This window comes from Phoca vitulina, unplaced genomic scaffold (assembly GCF_004348235.1).
Source record: "Phoca vitulina isolate PV1807 unplaced genomic scaffold, GSC_HSeal_1.0 scaffold20, whole genome shotgun sequence".
Classification (NCBI taxonomy): Eukaryota; Metazoa; Chordata; class Mammalia; order Carnivora; family Phocidae; genus Phoca; species Phoca vitulina.
The window spans coordinates 28,850,663-28,867,707 of record NW_022589723.1 but is presented as its reverse complement, the minus strand read 5'-3'; the positions used below and the strand labels follow the sequence as shown (position 1 = coordinate 28,867,707).

At 42.1% G+C, this 17,045-nt stretch overlaps 1 protein-coding gene across 13 annotated transcripts in view; it reads right to left on the bottom strand.

Annotated features, from left to right (window-relative positions):
- The window catches only part of TLN2 (talin 2), a 421,358-nt gene that overhangs the window by 15,634 nt on the left and 388,679 nt on the right, over positions 1–17,045 (bottom strand). For all 13 annotated transcript variants that reach the window (XM_032417152.1, XM_032417158.1, XM_032417149.1 and 10 more), the window contains 2 exons: positions 8,441–8,546; positions 7,447–7,571 (listed from right to left, as the gene is read on the bottom strand). In XM_032417152.1, coding sequence (XP_032273043.1) covers positions 7,447–7,571; positions 8,441–8,546 — 231 coding nt within the window. The remainder of the gene's footprint in view (positions 1–7,446; positions 7,572–8,440; positions 8,547–17,045) is intronic.

Genomic DNA, 17,045 nt, shown 5'->3' with positions numbered 1-17,045 from the left:
TTAGACCCTGGGCTAAGCTAGTCTGGCTCCTGCCTCATTTAAGGCCTGTGCGGGCTGACAAGCGCTGCTGTTTTTCTCTCTCTGGACCATTTTCCACTCATAATTGGGAGAAAGGTTCTAACTGCCATTTCTGATGATAGCCTAAAATAATTATAAGTAAAAACCATAAACCAAAGATGAGCGGAGGGTCAAGTAACAGATGCTACAGACCGGCGCTGCTTCCACCCTCTCCCCCAACACCCAGACAGGAGATGGGCCCTCTGGGCTCTAAGGCAGCGCCCTGCACGTCCTGACCATCAATCGGGTTTCCGTTAGTAGCTTAAGGAGGAACCTCAACTCTCCCGGTCCTTTAGCTTAGACGTGTTACAATTCCAAATGAAACCTTTCTTCATTAAGAAGGTGCTGGCTAAAATAAGCAGGTGCTACTTTTTCTCTTCCTTCTTTTCTCGGTCTCCTCCGCAGAGAAGCCCCACCTCCCTCCTGCAGCATCTTTGCCAACCTCCTCCCTAACAGGTCCTGGGGCATATGCTACACAGAGGAAGAATGTTTCTGTCCGTGGTCCTTTTACTTGGCCTTTTCTTTGTGAATTACATCCCTGCAGCCCCTCCCTGCAATGAACTTGAAGGTGAGGGAGCTGAGGGTACCCAGAGGAGATGGCCCAAAGGTCACTGCCCTGATGTCTGCCTCCCTCCCTGAAAAACCTCCTTTAAGGGTCTGCCTTGCTAAGAGCTGATAAACCCAATGGTCAAACTTTTCTCACAAATGGCGGCAAAAACCACATCCCAACTCATGGTGCCATTTTTCCAGTTGGGAATTGTGCTTTGTTCTGTGTTCCTGAAAGTCTTGCAGAACGCTTGCTACTCAAAACAAGGTCATATATACATCAGAAGCTTAAAAAAACCCTTTGGATATATTTTTTAAAAGTGTGGACATTTTGCATGTAATTTAAATGTCCTTGAGGGAAACAAGAAGGCCAACACCAAGAACTCCCACCACACCAGTGAAGCATTTTCTGGCCAGTTGGAAGCCTGAGTGGAATAGGCAGCCATGTTTCTTTCTTTTTTTTTTTTTTTTTAAATGTTTTATTTATTTATTCACGAGAGTCAGAGAGAGAGAGGCAGAGGCAGAGGGAGAAGCAGGCTCCCCGCCTAGCAGGGAGCCCAATGCGGGACTCGATCCCAGGACCCTGGGATCATGACCTGAGCTGAAGGCAGACGCTTAACCATCTGAGCCACCCAGGCGCCCCTCTCCTTTTTTTTTTTTTGTAGTGAGTTTGGCTGCTCCCAGTCTGCTTCTGGTATTGAACTGAGAGGTGCCTTGGGGGGAGACCTCAGCCCGTACCCAAAGACTCAACTGTGTAAGGGCCAAATCAGCTTTTCTTTTAGAGGCTCCAGGGGTGGGTTGTCTTTAGGACCACGACCCTTACTATTGATGAGAATTTATAAACGGGAAAATTCTTAGAATAACTAGACCTGCCAAGAGCTCAAACCTGGACAGCTGGCCTTACCCCCCTGAAAGCTACAGGGAAACAGTAAACAAAGTGGATGACAGAGAGAAAGCAGTGCCAAATGGTTTTGCCTGCCACTTGGGGAGAAACCACCCTTTGTACTCAGATAAAGAATAACGCATGTTCATGCAGCATCCTTTGGAAAAGGTCCGAGCTTGCACAATTAGTATCTTGGGAGTGGTTTTCCCATAGTACCTACTGTTTTATTAGGGTTTTTTTGTTTGTTTGGATGAACAATAATACCACTGAAATGATCTTTTAATTGCTACTTCTGTTTGGCAGAAAAATTCTTCAAGATTATCGTGCTTTCAAAAAAGTCACATGCATGTTTAATTAGGAAGCACGGACAAAAAAGATAATGGGATGCTTTCAAATATTTGACCAGGTATATTCACTACATCGTAAGCTCCTTTGATATGAATCCTCTACGTGTCTGTGGAGGGTCTGACAAGAGCTGCTATTCTACCACTGGCAGGGGTCACTCGGGAACATGAGCTGGCTGAGCTCCCCACACACCTTTGCTTTTTACACTCTTCACGTCTCCTGGCCTGGAAGCAACTGGTGGCAGACGAGCTGAAAGCCCACACCCTTTAGCCATACAGAAAATGCTATATGGGCTCCCACTCCTCCCTGAACATTGGTCACCGTTTCCCATCCCCTCGGCTAAGCAGGACAGCATACTGGCCAACAGCAAGGTTACCGGAAAGAAACAAGAGAATCACACCCATTTTAACGAATGGGTTTCACCTTAAGGCCCTTTTAAACTGTGTTTTTCTTTATTCATGATAACTGACTATCTCTTTTCCATGACAATTTGTCATTTTGGTCAAATGACTTTAACTGGCCTCAAAACCCCAGACACTGTTCTCTAGCTGCGGGAAGGTGGCACGGATTTTTATTTTTATTTTTATTTTTTTATTTATTTGACAGAGAGAGACATAGCGAGAGAAGGAACACAAGCAGGGGGAGTGGGAGAGGGAAAAGCAGGCCTCCCGCTGAGCAGGGAGCCCGATGTGGGGCTCAATCCCAGGACCTTGGGATCATGACCCGAGCCGAAGGCAGACGCTCAACGACTGAGCCACCCAGGTGCCCCGGTGGCACGAATTTTGGTTGCATCTTGCAAGCCGTCTGAAAGAGCTCCTGCTGACACACACTTACTGATCTGTTCTCAGCGGAGAAGGGTCCCAGGGCCAGGCTCCACTTCATCGCTTTGGAAGCTGGGACTCCCACCGTCTATTTCCCTCCCTGTCATCACTTTGCCGCCGCCGCTGCTGTGACCTGTCACTATGCATTTACTGCAAGCAACTTGGAGACAGCTTCTAGACATAACCAGGGGAAGCCTTCCTGACCCATCTGGTCAAACCACTGGCTCACCAACTGCGTGGGGCATTGCTTACATACACACGGAAGTGCTCTTAAAAGAGCGCTCCTTCTCTGCTCCAAAGGACTGAGCTACGGGCACAATAGTTCTCTTTCCAGAAAACAGAGCTCACAGTCTTTTGTTGAGACAGATCAGAATGAACTAACACATACTTTGCAGGCTCTTCTATGATGAGGAGGTCAAAGCCAACCAAAGGAGGCTGCCGAGTGCCAGAAAAAATGTTTCATAATCCCAAACTTCCTGTTGCACCCAATTAGGCTACTGTCAGCTTACTCTAAATATTATCAACCTCTACTGACCATTTAACCTATTACAGGAAATTCAACAGAGTCCAGTCTGCATTGCATTACCGTTACTAGATTCATGTAGTCCTAAGCAAGCTTTATGTAAAGCCCAGTGACCCACCATCCCCACAGTTGGTATGGCTGATTCGGTTTATACGTTGTGATGCTATGGGTGGAAGGGAAAGTTGCAGAGAGTTGATTTGTGCTTGAATTTTTCGCAGAAAACTTGATTATGAAAATTACTAATTTCTAAGTTGAGGATCAGGACAAAAGAGAACTACGAGGCAATGTCTGGATGTGTTTAGGGGTTATAGTCCTGACGTTTATCCCATGTCACAAACACAGGCTAGAACCTTCCATTTTTTTCCACTGAGCATATCCCTTAAGGACTTGTTACTGCGCAAAACTAAGCTACACATATTATCCCAAGCTCTTAGGAAGACATCCATAATTATGATTTGTTTCTACAACAAACAAAAGAATCTAGCCGTACTGACACGCTACAAGAAAAAATGGAATATAACATCATGAAATGGAATGAGCAGCCCGTCTTCTAAATCTGCTTGTGATTTTAACGTGTTCTTTCCTGCTGCCTTATAAACTATATTAGGAACCCCCGGAGACAGGGCAAGACACTGTAGGAATATGTTTGATATATAGTTGGATTAAATAACAACCTAATATATCAAACATATCACACAGAGGCCTGCAGCAAAGGCATCCAGGTTTGGCTGGGCTCGAGAATAGGCACCGTACGTACTGCAGGAAGTCCATTACCCGTCTGGGGAGCGCACAGGCTGGTGATACGTGTGGAAACGGCGCCACGAGCAGCCTCGTGGGCACATGCACCAGGGCACACCGACCTTCCCCTTTTGCCTTCCTGCCATCTTCCCAAGCAAATAGTGGATCCAACAGTGCGAATTTGTTATTCCCATCGGGGAGATTACAGGCAAAAAGAGGTGCTTATATTTTAAGGGCCTGAGCTGGGAATATACCAGAATCATCTTCATAAACCAGGGAGCGTTCTACTTTTAAAACAGGTGACCTGAGACTGTGGCGAGCAGAGTAATTTAAACAAAAAACCAAAAACCCATAGCCTTTCCCCGGTACTATTCTTCAATGCAGCGTAAATGCTCCGTGGTTACAAAGGAAAGCATTACCCACGCTATGCTGAGGGCTTGTGTGGTCGTGTGTAGTTACAGGGATAGGAAGGTAATAGCAAATGCTTATTCGCAGTATCCTGAGGATAACTTCTTTATTTCAGTTACGGAAGGGCATGGAGAGAACCAGTTCACCACAAAAGACTGGTTGATTGTGGGGTCAGATTGGACATTTTTTTTTAACTGGGGAAATAAATTCCTTTATAAAGGTAAGGAAGGTATTTTATTTCATGCGGTTATTACCACAAAGCAGAGGGTACCCTGAGACAGGCACAAAAACCATCGTTTGGGTTGATGGTTTCTTTAGAACGATTTTAGAGATAATCTAATCCACGTGGCAGAGCCTTTGGCCATTGGGTGGAGTAATACTTCAGATCATCTTCAGGCACTCGAGAAATACCAAGTGCCCTTCCTCACATGAAGAGGGGAGTGCCCTAAAGTGGGCATCCCCAAGGAAGGGGCTCAAATCAACAGTTACGTCCACTTCGACTTTCACTTTGACCTCGGCTTTGTGTGCAGACCCACACTGTCGATACAAAGGGGGGACGATCCTAGGGCAGGGCAGGGAATGCCCACTGGCTCACCTCAGCAGCCACCGCTCATTTTTTAAGTGCTGTTATTTTTAAAACACTGTTTTATAAAATATTAAAACACAGGCCCTCCCCTAATTGCACAGTCACCCTTGTACATCCCCTACCTGTCTCCTTCATATTCAAGTGTTGTTTACAGAGTTGTAATCATAACGAGCACATAATTCTGCATCCTGTGTGTTTTTCTTTTTTTACTTTACATTTATGCCATGAGCATCTTCTTCATACTACACAGTCCTATCAACCATTCTTTTCAATAGCCGCATACTTTTTCTTCAAGGAGACACTCAGGTCATATCTAACTTCTTCCTACAAGTAAGGCTACTAGGAATAGCCTTCCCTGACACACAGAGCTTTCTTTCTCTCTGGATTTCCTCCTCAGCACAGATTCCCAGAAGAGGCATTAATAGCTCAAACGGTACAGGCAAACCCAAAACCTCTTCTGGGGGGCTGCACCAGTCTCTGACACTGGTTAGACCCAAAGGACTGGGATGAATGGACCCTGCCACCCAGAGCCCACATACACTGCTTCCAGCTCCATCAAGCCGGCTGACTCTGGCAAGGTATTGTGCCCTTGATTTTTCATGGATGGAGCAGGGATGGGAATACAGGTTGCTCTGTGGACCTGTTGTAAGGGCCAGATGAGTTCATCCATGCAAAGCCCCTAGAAGGCTGCCTGGCCCCTGCTTGGTACTCAATCAACGTGAGCCTTTTGTTTTCTTTTTGCTATGGCCATCAGCTCATGGATCTATGGAATAATTTTTATTGCAGGCATTCTCCGAGGAGGTAGTAGATAAAAGTCCCTGAAGCATAGTTTCAGTGACGGTGATATAGTTACTGCCTATTAAGTTAGGCACTGTGTTCTTAAATTATCTCATTTAATTGCTGTAACAACAATCCTCTGGGGCAGGGCCTCTAATGACTTGTATTTTCAGCTTAAGAATTCTAAGGTGAATAAATGGCTAGACAGAGGGCAACTAGGATTCAGAGACAGAACTCCGAGGGATCCTGCAAAAGGACAAAGGGAGAGGGATTGAAACAGGAGCTCTTAGGACCTGGTGAAGTGCTAATGTTACAGGAGCACCAGGCTAATTCTCCAGAAGAGTGCCAACTGACATGACTTCAGCATTAGCAGATGAAAGCTTTCCAGGAGAGGTTGGTTGTGTGAAATCAGATGAGGAAGAGGAAAAACCAACTATGCAAAAAGCCTCTAACTCTTAGTCAATGGTTGTTTGCTTCTTAGCTCAAAGTAATTTTCCATTTGCAATTAACTTGATTTATAAAGCAGAAATAAAGACATAGACAGAAAATGGGAGTCGCCCCTACACACACACACTCCGTTCTTAAGCTTGTTGAGAACAACCTGGACAATCTCAGACCACTTAAGACCCTCAGCTTAGAGGCTAGTGGAGAGAACCCTGGTAAACCCCCAAATCAGAAGCCATAACTCTTAAATTACATCTTGATGAGAAATTTAAAGACTGCCTTCACCGAGTCTAGAGCAACTATTAGGAGACTGGCTCGAAGAATTTCATGGTTTTAAGAAGGCTCCCAAGCTTCATCCATTTACTACCTGCTCATGTCTAGTTTCCATAAAACATGATCCCAGGCTCTGCTTTTGAGGGGTGTGGTGTATTCTAGTGCTCAGACTCCATCGTTTGGTCTTATAAAAAAGGTAGAATTTTAGGCATATCTAATCTGAGGGATCCAACTTTTTTGAGGGCAAAAACCAGATTTTACTTCCTAATGTATTTGGGTTCTTGGAAGGGAAGTGAGGCCATAGGTACCTGCAGCGACCTCCTCTAGTTTGGCCATCTTTGGACTGAAGATAGCCATGGGGCTGGGGGAGGGACAGGTAAGAGCTTAACAGGGTTGGGCTTTGCCCCTGGACAGCACTAGCTCCCCGTCCTTTTATGTAATAATTGTTCTCTCTACTGCCCAATCTTAAAATATTTCTTTAAATGGCTGTTTCTAATATCTACTCATGATCTTAGGTTTTAAACATTTATCTAGATGACAAACACAGATGGAGGAAACATACCAGCCCACCACAGCCTCCAGCATATATTGAGAAAGTCTGTCACTGGATCCATTTTTGAGGTCCACATTGTCCTCTCTATTGTAATTTTAAGAAAAGGAGAGACCCAGCATTGCTATTTGCATTACATTATGGAAACCAGACAATTGGAGGGTGACGATATCACATTCAGGGACAGGGATTTTCCATAATAAGTATCCAACACCTGCTTTATAGAGAACAGAACTAAACTCAGATTGTAAATGCCCGGGTTCTTCCTCTGGATACCCAAAGGTATTTTTCTGGGTGGTTAACCTGAAGGATCTACCCGTGAGTTTTTTTCCATACCCTGTGAAAAGGTGCCGGGCTGGGAGAACAAGTTTGCCGCTTGCGAGTCTAACCACAGGGAAGGAGATAAAGCTTCCTGTGGCACACCGAGCTCCATTTCACAGCCATCCACAGGAAGACCCAGTGACATGAGACAAGCAGCCACACACGGACACTCACTTTTGGTTTTGCTCTTGGCTTCAGTTGCTCTAACTTCTTAGCGGCAGCCTCAATGGATGCTGCGGCCCCCAGTAATTCTGTTTCTGCAATGACGGTTGGGTCTTCTGGATCCACCCACTCTGTTCCTAAAATCAGTCCAAAGAGGGTCATTCTTGGTAGCTGTGACTGCAGGGCACTGGCTTCGTTACGAACAGTATCTGGAGTGACATGCAGGGAAGCTCCAGAAGCCTACTAGCTGTATGGTGCTAAGGGATCTTCTCTCTAGCTCTCACAGAGATCAGCTGGGTGCAGGGGAGCTCCTGTCTGCTCCTGTTTTTCTAAGTCAGTTATGTACACAGCCCTAGCACAGGAGTGGTCATCAATGATAGCTTCAAAAATCAGGATCTCATGGTCCAAGGCCAGCTCGAGCCTCACTCTAACTTCTCACTTAAACCTCATGAACGCGAGTAACTATTTTCAAGAGACTTGAGACTCTGCTGACCACACAGATTTGCCATTCTCTTCTCTTGGGACTCCTGGAGAACAGCCATTCACCTCAACTCAAACGAAGGGAAACTGAATTTCTCTGGTGAGGTGACTGCTTCTAATGTTACCGTGAAGGGGTGTGCAAACAATGTACCCAGAGGGCATCATTTCCTAAACATGAAGTGTGTTATCTGAATGAGGATAAATATTCTGATGAAGGAAACTGCAGATAAAAATAAATGGCGACACCCTTCAGAGAAGTGAGCAGTTCCAGATGGACTATACCATTTAAGAAGAAGTACTTAATGCAAAGACTGGAAAAAAGCCTTGCTTTGGGAGGATATTACTTTGAAAATCTAACTCTATTCCCATTTGCTTAAAAAAAAAAAAAAAAGTACCTCACTGTATTCCTTCTGACTGCATTTGCCAAGAAAGGGCCTGGGTTGGCTGTGCAGTATGAGTACAGTTCGCTGTACTGAGACTGTACTCAGTTCGCTGTACTTGCTCCACATGAGAGAATGCAGCCTACCTTTCATGGCTTCCGCGGCCTGGATGAGCTCAGTCACGGCGCCGGCGACACGCTTGGAGAAAGCAGCCAGCTGGTGCTTGAGTTCCGGGCTTGGTTTCTGAAGAATCTACGGATGAAGACAAACGCATATGAAAGATGGTAGCCATTGTGACAGAAAGCACACTCTTACTGGTGGACACAGAGTCGGACATCCTGGTTTTAAGTTGCAACTCTGTCGCCAAGTGACTTCGGAACTTGGGGGAAAACACGTAAGGCTCACTGGCCTTCAGTTTCCTCACGTGAGAAATGAAAAGTTGGGAACCAGGAGTTTCTTTAAGGTCCCTTTTGACACATTTCCCTAAGATCATAAGTGACATGAGGTCCTTACTCGTCCTTTATTTGCACTTTCATTTGTACACAAAACATATGTACACAAAAATTACCCCCAGTGTAAGAACAATCCAAGTGGGGCGCCTGGGTGGCTCAGTTGGTTAAGCGACTGCCTTCGGCTCAGGTCATGATCCTGGAGTCCCTGGATCGAGTCCCGCATCAGGCTCCCTGCTCGGCAGTGAGTCTGTCTCTCCCTCTGACCCTCCTCCCTCTCATGTGCCCTTTCTCATTCTCTCTCTCTCAAATAAATAAATAAAATCTTTAAAAAAAAAAAAAAAACAATCCGAGTGAACATGAAAGACTGAGGTTACAAGTAGCTGGTACTTGTGACAAAACAAATGTGGGACCAGAAAAAATAGGTGACTCCAGTTGGACCTTAGAGACAAAGTCCCCAAGAGAGTAACTGCCAACTGATCAGAGGGCTGTTCCTGAAGGAACAATCCATCTCCAGGGTTTTGACTGCAAGCTCTCCTGGGAGAGGTCCTGAGGATTTTCCTTCTTTCAAACTAGTTCAAAGGTTTTTTTAAACTTCTTCTTTGCTTTTTGTTTTCTTATGGTATTAAAAAAAGATACTGGATATCCAATGCCCACTCCAATTTATAGGATATCCTGTGAAGATTTCTTCTCGAATCACTCAAGAATGGAACTAAGAAATGGGATGAGACCTTCACCACAAATTTATATTCTGACTGAAACCATCTTGCTCCTTCCTAATTTTGAAAGTCTTCTTCCAACATTCTTTTTCTTGTATCTCTTTGCCATGTTTCACAGTGGTAACCTTCAGATTTAGAAATGCTAAAACATTCAGGAGGAAAGTGCAATTGCTGTCTATGGACAATTTTGAAGCCTCTGAGCCAGGGACAGAGCCTGGGCCTTGAAACTGGACAAACCTGTGATCACACCTGGCTTCACTTGCTCCTGGTTTATGACATCAGGCAGATTACTGAACCCCTCAGAACCTGTTTTCTCATCTGTAAAACTGGGGTAATGCCTATCCCTCAGGACCGGCATAAAGATCAAATGGAATAACACATGAGAAGCATCCTGCACGATGCCTGGAATACAACAGGCATTCACTAAATGTTATTCCCTTCTTGGTGTCCCATACCCTTTTTCACTAGGCCAGGTAGCATACTGGAGTATGGAAAAAGGAGTCTGGAAAAGATGTCTTTTGGACCCCAGAGCTAAAAGAGAACTCTAAGAAAAGGTTGGTAAAAAAACATCTGGGGTTGGGGTAGTTAATGGGATTATATTTGTGCCAGCCCCAGGCACACCAGTGCATAGAAGACATTATATTAAATGCTTGAACTGATTAGTCAAAGATTTTTGAGCATCGCTTTACATGCATCTATCCCCATTCTCCTTCCTCTTGGAATCTTTTACATTTATATTTGCTACTGCTCTATGGATTCAGCTGCTCTGCTCTTATTTTCTCAACCTTGAACTTACACATATCACTATGCAGATATTAAGAACTCAATATAAAGGTACCTGGCTGTCTCGGTTGGTGGAGCATGCAACTCTTGATTTCAGGGTTGTGGGTTCAAGCCCCATGTTGGGTGTAGAGATTACTTAAAGGTAAAATCTTTAGGGAAAAAAAAGCACTCAGTACAAACCTAAGAATGAGTGAACAAATGAATGGATGAGTAAAAACAGAACAACATACTATTGGGATAAGTCCTAATATGAAGGTTTCATGGATCAATTCCAAAACAACAATAGAACCATGGAGAGGTGCAGGGAAGGGGTTAGGTGTCTTTTATTTTCTAAAACAGCCAGAGGGGGTTTAGTTAAGTGTAGGTTCTAGAGTCAAACTATGTTTGAAACCCTGGTCTAGTTACTTACCTTCTTTCTAAGCCTCAGTTTAAGTAAATTGCCTATTAAATAGGCATAGTAACAGTCCTTTTGTTAGAGAGTGGTGGTAAGATTGTATAAATTCATATGTAATTTAATATATAACTCATCAGGGCTATATTGATAGAATTGGACTGATGTAGAGCCTGGGCATCAGGATTTTTAAAAGTCCCCCATGTGATTCTCATATACAGTTGTGAACCTATATATGAGTTGTGAACCACTGCTCTAGACTCAAATGGTGGCATTTGGCACCACTTAATTGTAAAAGGCTTGTACTATTTTTTTTTTTTCTGAAACAATGCATGCTCTAAGGCCACCAAGTGAATAATGGTTATGGCTCACAGTTTGAAAAGCTAAGTGGTCCATAAGCCTTGTTCTTTGGTTAGTTGGTTTATCCATAGTGGTCAAGACAACAAGAATAAGCCGCATATTAAAGGTATGCTGGGGAGACTCATAGTAAATGATGCACTGAATGTTTTCCCCTTAAGATCAAGAATATGGTAAGGATGTTTGGTCTCACATCCCTATCAGTATTGTACTAAAATTCCTGGACAGTGCAATAGGGCAAGAAAAAAATAAATAGCAAACAGACTGAAAAGAAGTAAAAAAATCTTTGTTCGTAAGTAAAATGAATGTCCATGTAGAAAATCTTAAGGCATCTGTAAAAAAAAAAAAAGTTTCTAGAACTAATAAGTGAGTATAGCAAGGTTACAGGCTATAAGGTCAATATACAAAAATCAATTATATTTTTATATATAACAATAAAAATTGGGAATTTTAAAAAAGCAGTGTCATTTATAACAGCATAAAAATTATGAAATACCTAGTGTTAAATGTGACAACAGATTTGAATGCTAAAAACTATAAACGCTGTTGAAATTATTAAAGAAGACCTAAATAAATGGAGAGATATACCATGTTCATGGATTAGAAGACTCTTCAGATGTCAATTATCCTAAATCTCCCCTACACTACCAGTGAAAATTCCAATAAGCTTTTTTTTGAGATTGAAAAGATGATACTAAAATATATATGAAATGCAAAGCACATAGAATACCTAAGACTATTCTGAAAAAGAACAAAGTTAAAAGTCTTAAACTAATTGATTTTAAGACTCATATAAAGTTGTAGTGGTAATCAAGATATCATGATATTGGTACACAGACGTGTAGATCAATGGAGCAGAAAAGAGTCCAGAACTAGATTCACACATATGGTCAACTGATTTTCATTAAAGGTGCTAAGATGTCTTTAATTCAATGGGGACAGAATAATTTTTTTTCAACAAATGGTGATGGAACAATTGGATAGCCATATGTAAGAATATGAACCTTGACCCTTTCCCCACACCATATGCATAAATTAACTAGAAGTGGAGTATAAACCCAAATATAAGAATTAAAACTGTACAGAAGAAAACACAGGAAAATGTTAATGATCTTGGATTTTGTAAGGATTCTCAGAGGACAAAAATATAAATTATGCTTAAAAACTTCAAAAACCATGAACTTGGAAGTTTATGCTTTAGAACTTTAAAAACATTATGCTAAGTTAAAGAACCAGTCACAAAAGACCACATACTATGTGATTCGATTTATATGAAAAGTCCAGAATAGGCAAATCTACAGAGGCAGAAAAGAGATTAGTGTTTGTGTAGGGCTTGGAGTGGGGGTAAGGGCAATGAATGACCACTTAAGGGTATGAGATTTTTGGGGTGATGAAATGTTCTAATATATTGTGATAGGTGCATAACTCTGTAAATACAGTAAAAACCAATTAATTTAATGCCTTAAGTGGGCATAGTCTGTCATATGCCAATTACAGCTCAATAAAGCTGTTATAAAGAGAATCAATCTGGCATGCAAATGAAAGAACAACAGGAAGCTGGTGAAGGGTAGCAGAGTGTGCCACCCCAAAATATACCTCTTTGGTATAAGGATTATTTTGAACTAATTTTTTGAGAAAGAGCAGATACAGGAGAAGCTCTGAAAACAGAGTATAAATTACTCTTTTGAAAGGGAAATTTACATTTATAAAGCAAATGTTCATTTGTTAAGGGTGTCTCCCTCTCCCTGCTTGAAGAGAAGGTTGATTCTCTATAACAAGAGAATTTATCAGTAGAGAAGGCACAGACTTAAAGCTGCATAACCACCTTACCCTACTTTATTGAGCTTTTCTTGGTAACCAACCTCCCATCACTAGTCCCCCCAACCAATTACACACTTTTTTTTTTTCTTGAGCTAAAGATGGTATTTAAGCTTGTGGCTCAGGTCACCTATACAGTTACTCATTTTTCCCCCTGGATATCTGCCATGTATCCATGAGGTACACAAGTTAATAAATTTGTTTTTCTCTTGTTAATCTGCCTTACTACATAGGCAAGAACTCAGAAGGGTTGGGAGAAAATTATTTTTCCTCCCCTTATACTGGGATATAACCCTACAAATAATGTGATAACCTGTGCAAACAGAAACATTCAATTCATGTTATATGTTTATTTGAGATATAAGATATATTTTGGTTTTCCTTTTCTGTTTTTTCAAGTCCTATCTGTTCTTTTTGTTTCAACTCTCTGCAGCACTGTTTTCTAAGAACACATATTTGCCTCCCTCTCCGGACATTGTCATGAAAATGACATGGCAAACCACACCCTAAGAGAAACTATTTAAAACAACAACAACAACAACAAACCAAAAACCTAGGGGCACCTGGGTGGCTCAGTCAGTTAAGTGTCTGACTCTTGATTTTGGCGCAGGTCATGATGTCAGGGTCATGGGATCAAGTCCCATATCAGGCTCCATGCTGAGCGTGAAGCCTGCTTGAGATTCTCTCTCTCCTTCTCTCCCCTACCCTGCTTGCATGTGCATGCTTTCTCTCAAAAAAAACCCAAAAAAACAAAAAAACACTAACAACTTGTATCTAGAAAATAAAAAGTTCTACAAGTTCCATAATTGGACAAATAAAAAATAGGCAAAAGATCTGAACAGGCACTTCATAAAAAAAGACAGAGAAGGTAAACAGGTGCATAAAAAAGATACTCAACATTGTAAATTAAAACTACAGTGAGATACCACTACACACCCACTGGAATGGCTAAAATTAAAAAGATGGACCATTTCACGTGTTGACAAGGGTGTGGAGCAATTGGAACTCTAATACACTGCTGGAGGAAATGTAAAATAGTACGACTCTAAAAAAGTTTCCTAAATGGGGCGCCTGGGTGGCTCAGTCGGTTAAGCGTTTGCCTTCGGCTCAGGTCATGATCCCAGGGTCCTGGGATGGAGCCCCGCGTTGGGCTCCCTGCTCAGTGGAGAGTCAGCTTGTCCCTCTTCCTCTGCTGCTCCCCCTGCTTGTGCTCTCTATCTCTCTGTCAAATAAATAAATAAAATCTTTAAAAAAAAGTTTCCTAAAAACATAAAAAAAATGCATACCCTATTTTATAAATATTCCACATCTAGGTATTTGTCCAAGAGAAATGAACACATATAGGTTCAAAGACTTGCATAGAGAATGATCTTGGCAGCTTTATTTGCAATAATCAAAAGTCTGAAAACAACCTAAACGTCCATCATTAGGTGAAGAATTAAGTATGGCATATCCATCTGATGGAATATTACTTAGCAATAAAATGTGACAAATTATTGATACATCTAACAACACGGATGGAACTGAAAATGTTGATGCTGAGTGACAGAGGCCAGACAAAAAGGAGTCCATGCTATACATTCCATTTATATAAAAGTCTAGAAAATGCAACCAAATGTATAGTAACAAAAAGATCAGCAGGTGCCTAGAAATTCTGAGGAGTAATGCACACCTTTGTTATTTTGATTGTGGTGATGCTTTCCCAGATGTATTCAGAGATCAATATTCAAACTGCACACTTCAAATATCTGTTAATTGTGTGTTAGTTACGCTTCAATAAAGCTGGAAAAAAGTTAGGGGTGTGGTGGGTAAATTCACTTACATCATCAAAGTGGAGTGATTAAAGACTTCTGTCTTTGAAGGAGAGATGGAGGAAGAGAGAGAGAGAGAGAGAGAGAGAGAACCACTCCTGCATGTACTCAGGCTCTGAGAAAGGAACAAGCCCTATGGTAAAGTATCTGATTCAGATAAGGCAGGAGGAAAGGAGTTCTATTTTTATTCTGCCATTAAGTCAACATGATTCCTAATAGCAGACAAGAGACAGAACCAAATTAAAGCTCTGCTAGTGGAAACGAGGGTAATTTTAAGCCTGTCAAAGATCTCACATTGTGGCTGAGCAGCAATATTGAACTGTGATTACTGCAGAGGCAATGTGGCTGCCCCTTGCCCTGCAAAATCCTCTAGGACAAACCAGCAAATGGCAAACTTGGGAGGCCAACACTGCTCAAGTGGGCATGTCTGAAGCTTCAGAAAGCAGCTCCCTGGGCAGCAGGGACAGGGCTCTGCCTAAATTGGATCCCATTATTTGTTGATGGCTAACTGGATTCTCCAAAGGAAAGGATTACCCAAGCAGGGGTTGTTGATTTGGTCTCTCAATTCCTAAAGGATCCAGCTGGGCACTGGGGTCTGGGGACCCTCTTAACAGCTTAAGGAACTTTTGTGTACATGCACTGCTGTTTCTTTGATGATGGTAGTGGGAGGCAGGAAATGGACTTTCAGCTCCATTGGGTCTAAGGAGGCTAAAATTATGATAGTTATTTGTGCCTAGAGAAAAAAAGGAGAATGGGATTGATAACTGATACAAAATTATTGATATATCTAAATTTTTTAAAAATAAGGATCTGAACCGAATAGGACAAAACATTAACAAAATTAATTAATTAATGATGGTGGGCATATGGATATTGATACGGTTTTCCATATTTTTAAGCCTTTTCTAAAGTAAAAACTGAAATATACAAATCAGCCAAAAAAGTTAAGAATCTTTGGCTCTAAGATATTTAACCTGAACAAAGCGAAAGCATCATAATTTCCCCCACATTTTGATGTGCCTAAATTTAAGAAAAGCAGCTCACTAAAGAAGATCCCTGAACCTCCTGATACTGCCTGAAAGTGACCTCAATTTATTTCTGTAAAATTGCTGGACACCGTCTCCAAGCCTTAGTTTCTACCTTTTCTCTTTCTCCTTTTGTAAGAATCGGACAATGATCTAGCCTTTCTTCAGCTTCCAGGAATCTTACTCGTTCTCTTTGATCAATTAAAACAAGAGGTCACCTTTACAAGAGATCCAAGAGGACTATCCTAAGATATCGCGTTACACTTTCGATTTAGGTTGACTTTCTTTGTAGAATGGAGATGCTGTAGCCATCCTATTACTCATGGTCCTCCCACGAAGATGAGAGAATGAAGAGGCGAACAGGATGGGGCGTGCATGTGTGTGTGTGTGTGTGTGTGTGTGAAAATCACTAGTTTAACTGCTTCTTTATTCATCACCCTCAAATAGTTCATCTCAGTATCTGAAATGAACGTGAGTTTCCCTGTTTGTGCGTCTCCGTTTTCCCTATTTCTTGCTGGGTTCTCCACCAGCGCTGGCCTCTGCAGTCTTGTGGCTCCTGGGCATACAATCTTCCTTACTCTTGGCCTCATGTTAGCCCAGATTTCTTCCCAGTCTGCCTGGGAGGAAGAATTAGGGCTAACAATGTGAGACATGACCTTATTCTCAGCTGCAGGCCCAAGAAAACCAAAACTGTCCACAGCGCGGGTGCAAGAATACCATCACAGGGCTTCTGCAATTTTCAGTTACGAACTTGTGTTTTTCCTATAGTTATGATAATCCCCTGGAAAGGCTTGCTTTCTTGTTGTATTTTTCTTAGAAAATAACCTCCAAAGAGTACAACTAGCTTTTTAAAAGAGACAAAAATAAGTATATGAACAAATAAATGTATGATGCTAATTCATTCGTATTTCCCTGGAAGTCAGAACCATCAGCACATGTCATCAAGGGGCAAAAACATCCTTGCAGAAGATGAGACAAATCCTGCATGTTTTGTGAAATTTTCAGTGCCATTCAGCTTCTCTTTCTATTCATGATTTCATTTTGGCTCTAGCTACCTTCATACCATGTACCTCAAAACGGCTATGGGGAAACAGGACATTTCTCTTTCTACCAGGGTCACAATGATGATGACTGTATAGAAAGATGAAAAGAAACTCAGATGACAGGCTTTTAACAGACACATCCACCATCCAAGTTTACAACACATAAGGCTTAAAAGTCCTGTTTCTCTAATAAATACAAGGAAAAATACATAACAGAAAACCAATCAACTAATATGAGCAGCCACCAGGGAAGAACATCTGCTATAAAGTGCAACTGCTCTTGGCAGGCCCAGAAAAAGAAGGGAGTGGTTGCTCCTCGTCTTGCCAACCCCTGGCCCCCGCAGTTAAACCTCCC